Source organism: Leptinotarsa decemlineata, unplaced genomic scaffold (assembly GCF_025532065.1).
Source record: "Leptinotarsa decemlineata unplaced genomic scaffold, Ldec_3_MD MMD2_tig00000505_RagTag_RagTag, whole genome shotgun sequence".
Taxonomy (NCBI): Eukaryota; Metazoa; Arthropoda; class Insecta; order Coleoptera; family Chrysomelidae; genus Leptinotarsa; species Leptinotarsa decemlineata.
The window spans coordinates 15,677,536-15,696,831 of record NW_027412549.1 but is presented as its reverse complement, the minus strand read 5'-3'; the positions used below and the strand labels follow the sequence as shown (position 1 = coordinate 15,696,831).

At 35.8% G+C, this 19,296-nt stretch overlaps 1 protein-coding gene across 1 annotated transcript in view; it reads right to left on the bottom strand.

The window, feature by feature from the left end:
* LOC111507443 (whirlin) overlaps positions 1-19,296 on the bottom strand; it is a 132,986-nt gene that overhangs the window by 88,800 nt on the left and 24,890 nt on the right. Inside the window, exon 3 of the mRNA XM_023162747.2 lies at positions 7,507-7,637. Within this exon, the coding sequence (XP_023018515.2) occupies positions 7,507-7,637 (131 nt within the window). The remainder of the gene's footprint in view (positions 1-7,506; positions 7,638-19,296) is intronic.

Below are 19,296 nucleotides of genomic sequence, written 5' to 3'. Positions count from 1 at the left end.
GTCTATCTCCGTTTGGTGAACTTTAGCGATGTTTTCGTCGATAATTCAGAACTCAACGATACTCGATACTCGATTTTGTTTATTTTCATAAAAACACATCAACTACTGCATCAATTGAAAGGAAGTTGAACCAGACTTTGAAAAAACATCAAGTCTATTTTTCGGAAAAAGAAAGATCATCGCTAACGGCGCACCACAGTGAGCCCCCTCACTTGTATGGGCTACCCAAAATCCACAAGAAGGATGTTCCGCTCCGGCCGATCATCAGCTCCAGAGATTCAACTACTGAAAACTGGTCCAGATTTTTACTCCCAATAATAAAGTCACCGCAAGAAAAAACATCATCTTTTATGAAGAATTCGAAGCATTTTGTCGAACTACTGGGGGCAATCGGAGTCAAAGAGCAGAATCAGCTGATCAGTTTCGACGTGGAAAGCCTCCATCGTTCCTATCGAGGGAGCACTTTAAATCATATAGAGAAAGCTATCCGAAGATGGGGATCTGGGAGATAGAACAAACTTACCGATACAGGTAATCATGGAATTACTAGGATGATGTGTACGAAACTGCTACTTCCAAGTTAAGGACGAATTCTTTACGCAAGATGAGGGAGTTCCAATGGGATCGCCACTTTCACCGGTTATAGCTAACATATATACGGAGTAGTTTGAAACTCTGGCCTTTGAAGAAGCCCACAAGAGTCCCCGTTGGGAAACACAACTGCCACAATAAAAATTTCATATGATAAAATTCGGGAAATTACAAAATGACATAAGATGTTCAACGTACCTACAAAAAATACAGTTACAAAATAAAATTTTCGAGATTTTGCTATATAAAAACCCCAAGCACCTTTATAACCAGAGGTGTTTCTGTATGAGAAATCAGCACTAAACAGCACTCGTAGAATCAGATAATTGTGTTCTGACATTCCACTAGTTTTTACAATTCCAACCTAAAAACATTTTGCCACAAGAGTAGAACACGTGGTACCCTCTATCGATGAGAGCAGTAGAAGCGCAGTACCACAGTAAAGGAAATAATTTTCGTTGGCTTTCTAAAATCAGTTGAACTAGGCAATCATGAATACATGAAATATTTATAGACTGGTCATATTTCCGTCTAGAGCAATATAAAAAAGATCTGCTACATCCGACCCCCTTCCTTTAAAGTGAGTGTGTTAAGGAGAAAACCATGGTATGTTAGAAAGTTTTAAGGAGACTTCAATGACCCCAAGGCAGGTCACCCTAATATCCACCAGTTATATTTCCTTCTAGAGCAATATAAAAAAGATCTGCTACAGAACTACGCATCATCAAAAATGACTTTCAACGGAATGGTTACTCCAAAGTGATAGTGGAACAGACTTTGGCTAAAAAACAACAGCCTCGCAAGGAAGAGAAGCCGTCACAACCAGTGCTTGCACTTCCCTACATCAGAGGATTGTTGGAAAGGATAAGAAGAGTTGGGTCCAAGTATCAGAACCTGCTTCAGATCTGGGAACACTATCTGTAGCAGCCTCACGAAAACCAGGCCACCAAATGCGGACTGCGATTCCAAGAATTGCATTTACTGGATACCTTGCGAGTGCAGAGAATCATACATCTGTGAAACTAAGAGGCCATTGACAGTTCGCATTGCTGAGCACAAGAAACATACATAGCAAGGAGATACCAGCAAATCAGGAATAGCAAAGCATGTTTGGACTTATCAACAGAACATCAAGTGGTCTCAAGGTGAACTCCTCCTCAAGGAGGAACACTGGTTTAGGTGAAAATTCAGAGAATCCGCATATATGTTGTCCAAAAACGCATTTAGTCAAGGTAACGTAGAGATACGCAACATATGACAACCTGTAATCAAGCGGAACAAGATCAACTCCCGCCAAACAGTCAGCTCCCGCTAAAACCGATGGAGCTGGAAGATGGAAGAAGGGATAGTTGAAATCACTCGAATGACCTATGAATAGTCAGATCTCGGAGTAGTCAGTTATCACCCGAAGAGGATTGTGGATACTAACAATCGAAATGCCGTGGAGTAACTTGGCTTGAAATCTTTTGATTTTTAGTTTTCATTTCTTGTTAACAATTTCTAATTTTCATCTCTTGGTAATAGTTCGATTTTTTGATATTTTTATTGTATTTTATTCCATTGTAATTTCTTTTTTTTTGCTTTTTGTTATTTCTCAGCTAATCTTTTTAATTGTTTACAGATTCTCTCAGGTATTTCAAATCAATGTATATCATATTAGACAATGGAAGTCCGAACTAAAATGCACCACGAAACATTGTCAACCACCTTCAAACAAACACAGAAAACAAAGTCTCTCTAAGTAGGTCAGCAGATGCTTATGCTCATAGGATGATCCACCCAAACCAGAGCCAAAAGCACTGTTTGGCTGAATCTAACCTATCATCGGCAGAAGCTTACTCACCTTTGCCCTCATATGTGAAGCTTGTTGTGTTCATTGATGCTGAAATCTTGCACCTTCATCATCCGATAACCTCAATACCGATCAATTAGAATCTTTTCAGTATACTGCCACGGCTGCCGTAGAGACATTTCCAGAAAATGGTTCGATCTACAGATTTGAGAGGGTCAGGACAGCATCTCTCAGCTATTAGTTCCACTTACTGCCTTTAGAGTAGTAGTCATCTAACTCAACTCTGTTATGCAGAAAGATTCCACGGCCTTTTTCACGATTTCACCTTCCGCTTTTTTCACAAATTTTGGTAAAAGTATCATCCTTAGTAGAATTTTTTTCACAGTATCATCAACTTATGGAACTTGCGCATCAAGCAGGTCAGAAATGGATCTGGATTCAACTAGATTATTGGATGAGGTAGGTAAACAAAAACGTAACGATACCCTTCTCCCGTTCATATTTTTTGCGTTCCTATTCAGCAATCCTCTTATAACAAACAATTGCGGCCAGAAGTGGCCGCGATAGAAACGAGAGCCTGTCACAAACAGAGTTATGGATTTACTCAAAACCAGTCACATAGCCGATAATATCAATGATTGGGTAAATGTTCCGTTCCTGCCGTTCCTGCCGACATGCTAACTGCCAACTTCCTATCGGCATGGAAATCAACACGCTAAGGCACAAATGCTATTGATTTTAGTAAACTGCAGAATTTGAAATGGTTCCGCAGGAATAACACAATGCCTACAATATGAGGAGTGGAGTTCATATCGAACCGGACAAGGTGGAAGGTCGCACACACTAGTTGAATCGTTCGCCGAAGTTTGCGTTGTTTCAACTGTTGAATATTCGCTTCGAATGAAGTTGTAGGAATGGGCATGACTCTCTTAAAACTGCGGATTGTAATACCTAGACGGGTTTGTATAATCAAATCAAGATATGAACATGCAACTTGAGTCTAAGTTATTCCATTAATTGAAATTTTAATTTCGAACCTGCATCAGGAAACCATAGTTTTTGCACTTATTCAATATTTTCAATGGGAGCTCTATACTCTATAGTGAGGCAGCGCTTGTCACTATAGTGCAAGAATGCAAACATGCCAGTACATCACAGAAAGCAACATAGTCCTATCAAGCAAATGGCACCGCATCTCATCCACAAAGTTACTCAGATATTTCTACCCGCTATGCCTCTTTAGGATGCCGCTAAGGAGTCATTAAAATGTTGACTTGCGACAAAGAACTTCAAAAGAGGCGGCCGACGCTGTTTATCATATTGCGTTAAAAATAGTATTGATGGGCGTCAGACTGGGGGGAATAATATAAATTTTCCAATTATATATTCTGTGTGATGCGGAGATAATTGGAATATCGTGAAAACTCATTTTGTTTAAATATTTCATTTTGAGAAAGATAATTTATATTTCAAATCGTTATTTTTAACACCTCGACACGTGTTTCGATCACCAAGGGATCATCTTCAAAGAGGAAGATTAAAACTAGAAATTAATGCAAGCTAACCCTATGTATGCTATATAGGTAACCCATACAGGTAAACCATCCAGGCGCACCAACCTAAAAAACTTGTTTTTACAATTTTGCCTTATCTATTATTTTACAATATACGTTTATATAAAACAATTTTCAGCTATATAAAAATAAATTTCAGAATATTGCCTATCCTAATTAATTTTTGCAATGTGTCCTTATGTAGTAATCAGTATACTCAATAACATTATTTTATTATATTGCTCTTTGGTATAGGTCCGTCATCGTTATTCATAATATTATTGTGTTTACTTATTTCTACAATCTCCTAGGCATCTAGTTGCCTGTTGTTGTTAACTTGTCTAACTAATCTTAATGAACTGAAGGATTTGACGATATTGACGACTTTGTTTCCATTTTAAATAACAGATGTCCATTAATAAAATTCACGTATGAGTTAGAAAATAAGGGACAACTACCATTTCTTGACGTTTGGTAATGAGAAGCCAATATAGAGGGTTAGAATACGATATATTCAGAAAAGAAAGAAGCACGTACAGGTATATTCCTGACAGTTCACATCACTGTGGACAGCACAAACGTGCTGGGTTGAATTTTTCAGTGCATCGTCTTTTAACTTTCCCTCTAACATATGAGAGGTTCACAAAAGAAAAACGTACAATACATGAAATAGCAGCCACTAACAGTTTCTCGATGGGTATTGTACATGACATGATAAAGAAGAAGAAGTTTAGGTTAAGAATGAACGAAATCTCGACTTTCAGAAAGGACAAAAACCAAGATAAATACATCTCAGTTCCATACCACCAATATACGAGGAACTTTGGAAAGATTTTCAAGAAACTAGGTATGGAGGTGGTTTTTAAAACAAGTCATACACTACAGAGCCTTTTGGGAAGTCCAAAAGACAAAGTCGAGAATTCGGAAAAGTCTGGAATTTACGGAATTGAATGTAAGGACTGCGATACAAAATATTATGGGCAGACAAAAATATCTAGTGAAGTAGGATATAAGGAACACATAGCACACTTGAAATATGGAAAACCTGAAAAATCAGCAGTCGCACATCATATTTTGCAACAAAACCATTCCATAGACTTCAGTTCATTAAGATTAGTTAGACAAGTTAACAACAACAGGCAACTAGATGCCTATGAGAGTGTAGAAATAAGTAAATACAATAATATTATTAATAACGATGACGGACCTATACCAAAGAGCATTCTATATAGCTTGTTGAAATTAAATAAAATAATGTTGTTGGGTTTACTGATTACTACATAAGGACATATTGCAAAAATAAATTTGGATAGGCAATATTGTGAAATCAATTTTTATATAGCTGAAAATTGTTTTATATAAACATATATTGTAAAATAATAGATAAGGCAAAATTGTAAAATTAATTTAGGTTGGTATACCTGTATGGTTGGTACGCCTGGATGGTTTACCTGTATGGGTTACCTTTATAGCATAAATAAGGTTAGCTCGCATTAGTTTCTAGTTTCAATCTTCCTCTTTGAAGATGATCACTTGGTGATCGAAACACGTGTCGAGGTGTTAAAAATAACGATTTGGTGTTGGGAAAAAACTCCAGTAATATTCATTACTACACCAAAGGTTCATAATAGTGCATCATAAGAAGATAATTTATATTTGAAATAGTTTTTTTTATTCAGGATCGTTACCTTCTACAGATCTATAAAATAATCAGAATATTGAATTTAAAAATAAATACAAATGTAGAAAGGGCAAAAAACTACTGCATTTGATAAATTACCTTTCTGAAAAAAAAATGTAATTTGTCAGTAACTTGAATTTACAAAATTCTGCATATAAAAATAATTATATATCATCTGATGACGTTTTAAAAACTATCCATTTTCTTTATCCAACCTATTTAAATCAAAACATTATAATTTGTTGTTATAATTCGTTTTTTGATGTGAATCAATTCGATATTTTTATCATTGACACTGATAATATCAAATTGATTGTAGGTTTAATAATGAAGATGGATAAAGATGAGTATAAAAATAGAATAGGTTTTTGATGGTTTAAAAAGTAATGCAATTTGAAAAGTGGGTGCCCCACGTGTGATGAAAAGTGGATCCTCTACAACAGAAGACTTCCGGACAGTGGTGGGACACCTATGAGCACTCAAGGGCAAAAACTCACCAAAAAATTCATGGTCAGTGTATGGTGGTCAGCGGCTGGTGTGATTCACTAAAACCATCACAACAGAGACCAAGCAGAAGCAACAGAAGCCGTCACTGGTCAACAGATGATATGACATGTTACAGTTTAAATTCTCTCAGAGTGGTTGTCTGTCTGTTATATCAAGGTCATTGTTCTACAAAGTTCGCAACTAAGTTTCTCGATTTCTCATCAACTTTAAATATCGCTCCGCATCAATCACCGACAATTAGCTGCCAAATTAGGTGAAATATTCTCATGAGTGGGACAAAGAAGTTCAACAATGATATTAAATATTTTGATTCGTGAACGGGAGCCTAGACCCATTCCAACATTTTAAAATGTGAATCAGTAGTAGAAGATTTCAGGCAGGGGCACAGTGTGTTTATTTAGTGAATGTGAAAATACGAGTTCTGGATTATTTTTCATTACTATTACCCACGATTGGGGATTGAATTGCCGTGTTCCATTTTTTTTACAACTAGTGTTGTGAGCTTAGTTGTTATTACCTCTTTTAAAGGGGATACAAAGCTGAATTCAGACTCTAAGGCCACCCTTCATCAAAGATATGGATATAATACTTGATAAAGTATTCTAGAGTTATAGTGTTTTCTCTATCCTCTAGGACTTTTTCGTTTTATGCCGTTGGATAACGTAATAAAGGAACTTCTGAAATTCGAAAGCCTGACAGTTCCACTACTTCCTGGAAGTTAGGGGAGTGCAGTTTCAACTTCCCAGGTTGCAGCCAAAAAGGGAGAAAAGCTAACGAATCGGATGAGTACCACCAGTATTTCTTTGATTATTGTCTTTTTCTTCTGACACCCAATTTCGTCACCAGCCAAATTATTTGTAATTATTTTCAAGCTTGTTTATCTATATAAATAAATTAGACTTGTTTCAACCCCTAGTACGTACAGGGGCCTAGGTATTAGTATGTTAGAAAGTGAGTTTTGTAAAGTCACGTGATATAGACGTTCTTTCTCTCTCTCTTTCTCTCTCTCTCTCTCTCCAAAGAAAAGGTTGCATTAATTGAACTACTTAGGAAATTCGAACCACCCGTCTCCACTGAGCTAACCAGTGCTCTACCCTACGTCAAATACTGCCTTTCGGTAGAGCACTATAAAATTTTGATACGGTTTCACCCTTCAGAGTAACAACTGATAAAACTCTTACACAGTATATAAAGACTCCTTCTGAGCCAGGAAAAAGCCCGTAACAGACATTGTAGGGGTCAATTTCTACTTTAAGGGGATACATTCAGGAAAACCTCAAATTATGAGCAAATAGCTCACCCCCGGTCATCTAATTTACGGTTAAACTGTGACGTGGAGTGTAAATTTCAAATAAATCATTCGAAATATTTCATAAACTCACCTTCAGGGCCTCTTCGTGGGATATTCCGGTGAATGGCGTTCCATTTACTTCTAAGATCGAGTCCCCCGGCCGGAGTCCTGCTCGTTCGGCCACACTGCCTTCTTCGACTCTGGAAATATATACTCCCACACCTGAAATGGATTTTTGAGTATACCATTAAAGTAATGACCAGTCAAAGATAAGAAATAATTATTGGTTTGTGGTTTTACGCACAAAACGTTGGCAATATCTAACTCAGGTTTTCAGTAGATTTGACACTATATTCAAGGTTTGTCGATGAGGTTGTATGACTTCGGACAATAAAGTATATTTATTATTATTATCAAGAATAATAATTATAATTTCTGATGGCATAATCACAAAAGGACTGAAATGAAATTGAAGAAGGAGAAAAAATAAATACAGTTTCTCTACTTCTCAACATATATGTTGTCCAACAACTCATTTAGCCAAGCTAGCGTAGAGATACGTAACATATGAAAAGCTATAATCGAATCAAAAAGTATCTTGATAGTACTCTGATAAATTATAATAGGCTCTCTCACAAAAAAATCCTTCAAAACTTCCCTAAAGTTTACTTTATTGCATGCAAATTTCAGATTTGATGGTAGGTGATTGAACATTTTCATCACATTATAAATGAATGAGTCTTTAATGAAGGAATATTTTGGAATGTGCAAATTAAAGTCGTTCCTTTGTCGAGTGGCGTTTGTGTTCATTGAAAATCGATTTTGATGTTTTGCTGAAAATAGATATCACAGTGAGGATTTTCTTTTCCTTAAACAGTGGTCTGCAAGAATCTCGTGGTTTTGCTTAACATAGAAAACGTACAGCTCTTTTCTGTATAACTAAAATTGATTGCAGTGTTGTTAGAGTACAAGCACCCCAGGAAGGAATTCCATATCGTAGATGAGATTCTATGAGAGAGTGATATGTTACTTTGGAAGCAGCAAATCCCAACTCATAAGATGTCAGCCTCACAGCATAAGACCCTGAGGATAACTTTGATTTGAGACTCTTGATATGGTTTTCAAATTCCAAATCAGTGTCAATGAATAGTCCCAGAAATTTGGTTGATAGTTTATTCTCAACAGAGATGATGTCAATTTGTAAATTGCTGATGGAACATTTGAAGCAAAGTACGTTCGTTTTAGAGATATTGAAACTGAGAAGATTTGCGTCACACCATCTTTTTATATTGCTAATATCATGATTTATTACTGTTTCAAGTTCAGAAGGATTTTGATCATGCCATAAAATTGTAGTGTCATCAGCGAATAGTGTGAACTCTCATTTAATATCAATAGATGTCAGATCATTTATATACAAAAGAAATAATAGTGGACCTAGGACTGAACCTTGTGAAACTCCACAGTTTATTTTTCCTTCCTCAGAATAATTAGTCGTTTTAACGATTTGACTACGCTCAGATAAATAAAATTCAAACCAATTGAGACTTACATCTCTTATACCATACTGTTGTAATTTCCATGACTAACACAACCAAACGCTTTCGATATGTCACAAACACAGCAGCTGCAATCATTTAATTTGTTATATAGACTGTACAATAATGAAAAAATGGCATCATGACTGTTTTTCGACTCTAGAATCCAAACTGACATTTGGTTAATATCTGGTTTCTCTCAGGAAAATCAACTGGTCTTCTCTTGACTAGTTTTTCTATAATCTTCGCAAGTGTTGTTATTAAAGAGATAGGTCGGAAGTTAGAAGAGATGCCAATATCTCCACCTTTATGGAGAGGAATAAGAATAGACGTTTTGAGAAAATTTGGAAAAACTCCTTCTTTATATGAGATATTTATTATGTCAACTGGTACTGATAAAGCATTGTCTGGTAGATTTTCGAAAATATTGAAGGAGATGTCGTCAATTCCTGAAGTGTGTTTATTTTTATCTCCCTAAAGACTCCTTTCAATTCTGAGAGGTTTGTGTCATATAGAATAAAATTATCTGCTATATCAATATCAATTGAATTATCAAGTGGATCATACGGAGTGTGACTATTTTTAGTTAATTTTTCTCCTATCATGCAAAAATAGTTATTGAAATCGGTGGATGATAATGGAGTGTCCAATTTTTGCTTTATACCCTTTCCCCTGAGATCATTAAATATCTTCCATGTTTCTCTTGACTTATTGCTTGCTTTGTTTATTCTGTTAGTTTAATAAAGAGTTTTGACTAGTTTTGTGGTGTTTCTATACATTTTGCGGTAGCAGGTGAAATAATTTAAAAAATATGCGGATGATGTGAACTTTCTCATGTATTGTAAGCAACGAAAAGCGGAGATAGTGAAGAGGGGATAGGTGAATCACTCGAATGACCTATAAATAGACAGATTTTGGAGGAACAAGTCCAGTTATCACCCGAAGACGATTGTGGATGCTAACAATCGAAACGTCGTACAGTAACTTGGTTTGGAATCTTTTAATTTTCATTTCTAGTTAATATTTTTTTCAATTTTCATCTCGTAGTAATAGTTGAATTTCTTTATTTTTTGGTTGTTGCTTGTATGCTATTTCATTATAATTTTAGTTTTTTTGCTTAATATAATTGGTATTTTTCAGCTTATATTTTTAATTTTCATTGATTCTTTCAGGGATTTCAAATCATTTTATATCACATTAGACAATGGAAGTCCGAACTGATGAAATGTCATATTTATTTTCGTGTATGGGTTTTCTTCAAACTTTCATATACCGGAGAATACTTAATTTGATCGGAATTAGCCCCTTGTGAATCAGTGCACTCTTTCCAACGTAACACAATTCGATTAATTCCGTCAGCATAAAAATTCGATGAAATCGAAGAAGGCAGTTTTTATCTGGTCCTGATCTACCGGTGAGAAAGTTATCAGATTGCTTGAAAAGATCGTATTCATTTGGCGCATCGTTTGTTATACGCCAGTCTCCACCAAGGTCCTCAAATCCTCCTCTTGTTCAACCACCTCGGGGCTCATCTTCGAGGCTAAAATCTCCAGAACGAAAATTTGTAAACCATCGTCGAACAATGCGATTATTAACACTCTCAATGCCAAATGCCTGGTTGATTTTTAAACCTTTTTTGACAGCGATAAATGGCAAAAAATCGCTCAACGACGTCATAAAGTGAAGAGTTGGAAAGAAACAAAAAAGTCAAATTTGGATAAAAATTAACACCATCAATGTTTAGAGTCAATGTTTATGGTCTATTTTCCACTATCGTGGAAAATAGACAAAAGTGTTTGTTTGAAGGTGGTTGACCTCAGACCAATCATTAGCTCCAGAGATTCAGCCACTCAGAACATGTCCAGGTTTTTACTATCAATAATTGCAAGGTAAAACATCTTCTTTTGTGAAAAATTCAAGACATTTCTGTGAACTACTAGGGGAAATTGAAGTCAAAGAGCAGGATCAACTAATCAGTTTCGGCGTGGAAAGCCTCTACACCAACGTTCCTGTCGAAGAAGCATTTCAAAGCATACAGAAGAAGCTATACGAGGATGGGGATCTGAAAGATAGAACAAACTTACCGGCACCGGTCCTTCCATCACTTTCACAATGGAGAAGGAAGTCCACAACAAATTGCCTTTCTTAGACGTATTGGTGAAGAGGACCGACACTAAATGAGAAACATCTATACATCGTGGAGTAGACATACATGTCCACTCACACAAGACAGTATCTGAACCAGAAAGAGAGGAATCATCAAGACTCTACAAGACCGTGCTTTCGAACAAAAAAGTTCTCGAAAAAGAAATAGGCATCATCAAAAATGACCTTCAACGGAATGGTTTCTCCAGAGTGATGGTAGAACAAGCTTTAGCTAGAAGACAGCAAAAGCTCCACAAGGTAGAGAACCCGCCACAACCAGTACTTGTACTCCCCTACATCAGAGGATTATCGGAAAAGATAAGAAGGATTGGGTCTAAGTATAACATCAGGACCTGCTTCAGATCTGGGAACACTATCCGTAGCAGCCTCACAAAAACCAGGCCACCAAACGTGGACTATGATTCCAAGAATTGCATTCACCAGATACCCTGCGAGTGCGGAGAATCATACATCGGTGAAACTAAGAGACCATTGAAAGTTCGCATTGCTGAGCACAAGAAACCCACACAGCGAGGAGAAACCAGCAAATCCGGAATAACAGAGCATGTTTGGACTCATCAACATAATATCAAGTGGGATCAAGCTGAAATCATCCACAAAAAGGAACACTGGTTTTGGAGAAAATTCAAGGAAGCCGCGTATATGTTGTCCAACAACGCATTTATTCAAGCTAGCGTAGAGATACGTAACATATGGAATCCTCTATCAAGCGAAAAACGACCAACTCCCGCCAAACGGTCATCTCCCGCTAAACCAATGAAGCGGAAAGAGGAGAGAGGGGATAGGTGAAAGGTGAAAGCACCCGAATAACCTATAAATAGTCAGATTTCGGAGGAATAAGTCCACTTATCAACCGAAGACGATTGTGGATACTTACAATCGAAACGTCGTGACTTAACTTGGTTTGGAATCTTTCAATTTTTATTTTTATTTTTCATTTTTGTTAATAATATTTTTTAATTTTCAGCTTGTATTAATATTTCATTTTTCATTTTTGGGGTTGTTTCTCTGTAATTTCAGTTTTTTGTTTAATAAAATTGTTATTTTCGGTTGATCTTTTTTGATATTTTCAGGGTTATCAAATCAATTTATATTATATTAGACAATAGAAGTCCGAACTGATGAAATAGACAAAAGTGTGTTTTTTAGTGTATCCTCAGTGAACATGAATTTCCATGAAATAAACAACTCGTCAATCAAAGAAGTGAAATAATAGAATAAATATTCATTGATATATGGAACTACAAAAACGCATGACATCAAAACGGACCAAACTTTTGAAAAAAGTTTTTCATGATATGTATTTTGTAAGTGTTATCAATAAGAACACATATTTGTGGACAACCCAGAAAAATATACTGAACATTCAACAAACTACAACGTGAAACAAGATTGTTGGAGTGAGAATTATGAAAAGATGAGACGAAATAGGTACACATGCTACAATGTTTTCCAGAAACTCGAACAAGGTCAGAAAAATATACATCAATTTACAAGAACGGGATATCATATACATGAAATAGTCAAATAGTCACTAAATCACGTGAAATTTCAAATGAAAAAAATTGACATAAGAAATTTGTCAAGAATAATTCAAACTAAAATTATATTTACCCACACGTTTTACGTCTGTAAGATGAATATGAAATGTGTCATGATATAATGGGGGTATAAAAACTCCAGTAGAATATTATTCACTACAATGAAACATAAAAAACCGGAATATACTCCAGAGAACTGAGCCAACATGAATCATTTTGCGAGTAAAATAGAGAACCACAAAGATGAGCAACAAACAAAAAATGAATCCGTTGTTGCGTTATCGATGAGCGTCCTTTCAGCTATTGTTATTTCCTGAAATGACGAACGAACAAGGAATCATAATTGAATTACACCAACCGAGGATTTTCCATTTATTTCATTTGAAATACAATCGGATATTAATGGAGAGCGAATTATTCCTTTTGTTACAAACAAATATTAGAAATTCATTCATTATCGATAAAATTATTCCATTCCAGAGATACTGAGACGTTATCCAAATCTGATCGGAATAAATAAAAAAATGAAGTAAAGTAAAGTAAAGTAAAACAAAGGTAAAGTAAAGGTAAAGTAAAGGTAAAGTAAAGGTAAAGTAAAGGTAAAGTAAAGGTAAAGTAAAGGTAAAGTAAAGGTAAAGTAAAGGTAAAGTAAAGGTAAAGTAAAGGTAAAGTAAAGGTAAAGTAAAGGTAAAGTAAAGGTAAAGTAAAGGTAAAGTAAAGGTAAAGTAAAGGTAAAGTAAAGGTAAGGTAAGGTAAGGTAAGGTAAGGTAAGGTAAGGTAAGGTAAAGTAAAGTAAAGTAAAGTAAAGTAAAGTAAAGTAAAGTAAAGTAAAGTAAAGTAAAGTAAAGTAAAGTAAAGTAAAGTAAAGTAAAGTAAAGTAAAGTAAAGTAAAGTAAAGTAAAGTAAAGTAAAGTAAAGTAAAGTAAAGTAAAGTAAAGTAAAGTAAAGTAAAGTAAAGTAAAGTAAAGTAAAGTAAAGTAAAGTAAAGTAAAGTAAAGTAAAGTAAAGTAAAGTAAAGTAAAGTAAAGTAAAGTAAAGTAAAGTAAAGTAAAGTAAAGTAAAGTAAAGTAAAGTAAAGTAAAGTAAAGTAAAGTAAAGTAAAGTAAAGTAAAGTAAAGTAAAGTAAAGTAAAGTAAAGTAAAGTAAAGTAAAGTAAAGTAAAGTAAAGTAAAGTAAAGTAAAGTAAAGTAAAGTAAAGTAAAGTAAAGTAAAGTAAAGTAAAGTAAAGTAAAGTAAAGTAAAGTAAAGTAAAGTAAAGTAAAGTAAAGTAAAGTAAAGTAAAGTAAAGTAAAGTAAAGTAAAGGAAAGGAAAGGAAAGGAAAGGAAAGGAAAGGAAAGCAAAGCAAAGCAAAGCAAAGCAAAGCAAAGCAAAGCAAAGCAAAGCAAAGCAAAGCAAAGCAAAGCAAAGCAAAGCAAAGCAAAGCAAAGCAAAGCAAAGCAAAGCAAAGCAAAGCAAAGTAAAGTAAAGTAAAGTAAAGTAAAGTAAAGTAAAGTAAAAAGTAAAGTAAAGTGAAGTGAATTAAAGTGAAATAAAAAGTAAAGTAAAATGAAAAGTGAAGTGAAGTTAAAGTAAAAGTGAGGTGAAACTAAAAGTAAAATTTAAAGTTAAAGTTAAAGTTAAAGTTAAAAGTAAAAGTGAAAGTGGAAGTAAGAGTAAAAGTAAAAGTAAGAGTAAAAGTAAAAGTAAAGTGTGACTACGTTGCACACTCAAATATGTTTTTAAGGACAAAACACAAGCACTACAGAAAAATCCTTGAGGCGCTCTCAGAGCGGTGCCTGTGCGAAAGTAGCGATTCACATAGGATTTGATTCGCTGGAGATTGAATCCATGTGGAAAAACGTTCACATGAACGAAGTTCTCCAGAGAGTTCTCTTGAACAGTGAAGTTCGAGGTGTACTGAGTTGTACCTCAAAACGATAAGCAGCCACAGTCAGTCGCGTATGTACTAATACGTACCGCTCTTGGTGGAATCAAATGTGCCAAGTCACTTGAACACTTCCCTTGAAAGTATATATAGAAGAAAGACAAATCTCCTACCAACTTTTCTTCGATGTTCCAGGCTATCAAGGTTGCACGTAATGTTCGCGTCTCCAATCAGGCGGATGACTCTTTTCTGGATGGAATCCAGCAACTCCAGAGTATGTTTGGGGGCAGAGCTCCATACATGAGAACAATACTCCAAATGAGGTCTGATCTGCGCTTTATATAGCATCAAAAGTTGTTGTGGTGTGTACAGTTTTCTGGTATAGAACAGTGTTCCAAGATTTCGAGAAGCAGCCTTTGCAATTCCAGCAACATAATTGTGCCAAGGCATATTGGTGTCCATTTTAAACCCCAACAGAGTTATCGAAGCAGAAAACGGAATTGTCTGACCTGACATTATTATATCCGTTTTGGAGACATTTATCTTCTTGAAAAAAACCGATGTCTGGGTTTTTGTGGCATTGAATTGAACCTGGTTACTTTCACCCCAATTCGAAATTACTTCTAGATCCTCGTTAAGATATGCAACCTCCTGCTGCCGGTGAAGATGTGCCTCCGTAGCCGATGTCCTGGAATCCAACTGGAATGAAGAGACAAGTGTACTGGCCTCACCAAAGCAATTCTTGGTTTTCTCCAATAAGTCGTTGATATTCAATAGAAAGAGGGTTGGAGACAATATGGATCCCTGGGGAACACCAGCATTGATGGTGAAAGTATTCGAGAGATATCCATCCTCAGTCACTTGCAGGGAACGTTATTTCAGTAACGGACTATCAATCGTCGCAAAACGCCGACCTCTCAAGAGTCTTTTCGGACTTAGGAACAAAGAACAGTTGTAGGGAAACTGATCTGGTGGAAAAGGTGGCTAAGGTCACCAGCGCATCATCGCGAACAAGTCATGAATTGTTTTTCCAAAATATCGGACGTTTTTTTGTATTGCTTCTCGGAAGGGGCGCAGAACTTCAAGATGATACTCCTTATTGATCGTACGACTATGTGGCAGGAACTCCTGATGCACTACGTCACGGTGATCGAAGAAAACAGTGAGCAAAACTGCCACATTTGATCGTCACTTGGTGATCCAAACACGTGTTGAGGTATTGAAATAACGGTTTGGTGTTGGGAAAAAACTTCAGTAATATTCATCATCATTCATCAATTGAATTATCAACCATTTCTATCAACCTGGTAACGGTATCCGATATACATATATTTTCTCTGAAGCCAAACTGCTTATTGGAATCACACTTTTTCAATTCTCCTGATGGAATTTTCTGTCAGGTGAAGTGAAATGGATTATACCGCAGAATTGTTATATCCGTTTGGAGTATTATTGGATATTTTCATATATATTCTTAGTTTCAACTAATATGTGGTCCGAACAAAAATTTTTCAGATCCTGATACCCTAAACCAGTGGTCGCCAACCTGTCGATCGCGAGCTACCGGTAGCTCACGGAGGCAATTCTGGTAGCTCTCACAACGATTTTAATTTAAAAAATACAAACTGTAAATATCAGAGAAGCTTCCGAAAATTCCACAAAAAAATCTAATTGTCATAATATTGAACATAAACAGCGGCAACGTTGCGGTGAGCGATCTGCCGCTGACGCCATCAAGCTAGAATCGGCTAGAACCGACCGGCCGGACCAGCGCGTTAGTGTTCGAGAACGATCTGGATTGCTTTGAACGGGATAAATACGCACGGCGCGGCGACATTGCTCTTAGTTTGAAACTGAACGCGTAACCAACGTCCAGCGGTTGGGTTAGTAGAGAACAACAAAAATAATATTATGGCAAGCAGTTGAAAGAAGATAAAGACATACCACTTTCATTCGGAATGGGAAGAACTATACTTTTTTACAGCAGTTAAAGATAAAAATGTGTGTTTGTTATGTAATACTTCGGTCTCTGTTGCTAAAAAAAGAAATATTGAGAGACATCATAAAACTGTACATTCTAATTTTGAAAAATCATTCCCACTACATTCTGCCGCCAAAAAGAAGAAACTGAAACAGTTAATAAAGCAGTTAATTGGACAACAATCAATATTTTTAAGAACAGTCGACGAAAATAAGGCTGCAACTGAAGCATCGTACCGTGTGTCCCAGATAATTGCACAAAAAAAGAAACCTTATGAAGACGGGGATATGATGAAACAGGCGTTTTTAGAAGCTGCTAATTCGTTATTTGCCAACTTTAAAAATAAAGACGAGATAGTTTCAGCTATAAAATCTATGCAACTTTCTGCTAATACAGTGATGAGACGTGTAGAAGTAATGAGCAATGATATTTTTTCAAAGTCAAGAACTGACTTAGATAACTGTGTTTATTTTTCACTTCAACTGGATGAATCAACAGATGTCGTTGACACTGCCCAGATGGCCGTGTTCATCAGGATGGTTTTTAGTGATTTTACGATTAAAGAAGATCTTTTGAAGTTCATTCCACTGAAACGACACACCACTGGACATGAGTTGTTTTCTCATTTAAAAAATATTATTTCTTCCGAGAAAATTCCAATATCGAAAATGGTAGGCTTGACAACCGATGGCGCTTCAGCTATACTGGGTTGTGATAAGGGTCTGGTGGCGTTATGTCGTAAAGATGAAACTTTTCCGCAATTTCTCTGTTATCACTGCATTATCCATCAGCAGGCATTATGTGGAAATTTCCTGAAACTAAACAACGTTATAAAACTGGTGGTAAAAATTGTGAACAAGATTAGAGCTCAAGCATTACAAAGAAGATTATTCAGAACCTTGGCCGATGAAGTTGACTGTCAATACGGGGGCCTACTCCTTCACTCTGAAGTCCGATAGTTAAGTAGAGGACGGGTGCTGAAACGTTTTAATGATGTCATATCTGGCATAATTCAATTTTTCAAACAACGCGATGAACCGACTCCGGAACTAGAAAATTCAATCTGGCTTAGAGATTTTGGTTTTCTCGTGGACATTACAGAGAAATTGAACGAAATTAATTTGCAGCTTCAGGGGAGAGACAAAGAACTAGCGGAAATGATTTCTGATATAAAAGCATTTATCGAAAACCTGGAGTTTTGGGAGCAAAACCTAATTAACAGCGATGCCAAGCATTTTCCTATTCTTTCAGAAAAAATATCTCAAAATCCATTAGAACCTTATGGCAACAAATATCATGTAGAAATTATTTCTACCCTGAAGAATAACTTCAAAAATCATTTTGAGGATTTCAATGAAATGGCTTTTGTTGCACCCTTTATTGAAATTGATATCCAATAGTTTGCAACTTGTGTTATGCAGAACTTTGGCGAAGACATCGCTGCAACAGAAATGGAAGTCATTGAGTTTCAAAATGATTTAGCCTTAAAATCGTTAGTCTCAAGTACTGAATGTATCTGGCCTAATTTAAGTAAAGACAAATATTCAGTTCTATGCCGTGTTGCATTGAAAGTGAAAGCATTATTCAGTTCAACCTATTTGTGTGAATCTTCTTTTTCCAATATGAAGTTTATTAAGAACAAATATCGCAATCGACTTACAGATGAACATTTGGATAATTGTATACGAATGGCTGCATCAAATTATACTGCAAACATTAAAAAAATTATCGATGAGTCTGAGTGTCAGCCTTCTCATTGAACGTGCTTTTTTATTTTTCAATGTTTATGTTCATGATAGTGCGTTACTTTTTTGTTGTTATTATTAACTATTTTTTAAATCATACGTGACATGCCGTTGTGGCTGGATAAAAGTTTGTGTTCATTTTTCAAACACCTTCGTTTGATAAGTAGGAATGTAGCTATGAGCAAGTACGTACTAGTAATATTAGTTATTTTGTTATTAGTTTATAATTAGTACCTATGTATTATGTATTACCAGTTAAATAGTAAAATAAATACATATAATGATAAATTAACTGTCGATTATTTCATTTACGTTGCGTTACGTGGCTTCCGTGTGGGTAGCTCGCTGTTTATTCCAAAATTAACAAAGTAGGTCAACACATTGAAAAGGTTGGCGACCCCTGCCCTAAACTATCTCTGGCCAACAAAGTAACCCAAACAGAGATAGATGCGTGATCAAAGCATGATCAACACGCACATTTGCATCTGTTGGGTGAAATAAACAAGGCTCTTCACGCTTACTAATCGAAATCAACTGCAATCGGCTGGTCTCAAACTGAACGAACGTGCTAAACAGCCGAAACTGTGGACATATGTTCGAGATCGAATGCAAGTAGCCTGTGAAATGTGAATATTCACCGTAATTTTTGAAAAGTTCACGTTCCTTGTACAACGGTTGAAAAATACTTCTGTTACAAAATATACACTTGCATGGAAACCTTTGTTGTATATGCCGGTTCCGTGACGATTGTAATATTTTTATAACTTCAAATGTGTTTAATGTTTCCGAAGTTCTTTACTTCTCTGGTAGGAAACATCTGGTAGACAAAGTAGCAATTTTTACGAATTCAATCAAACTTAACGATCAATTTCACCCCGATTCAAGCTGTTTAACTCGTCGAAGTCTCTTTACGACTTAGAATAGTGTGATTTTAATAGTCATTTGTTTCAGTACAGTACAGTTTATGTGTAAACATAAAATGGGAATGGTACAGTGTGATGCGGACATGTTTTTTATGAATAAATATCGTTGAGGAATACGGATT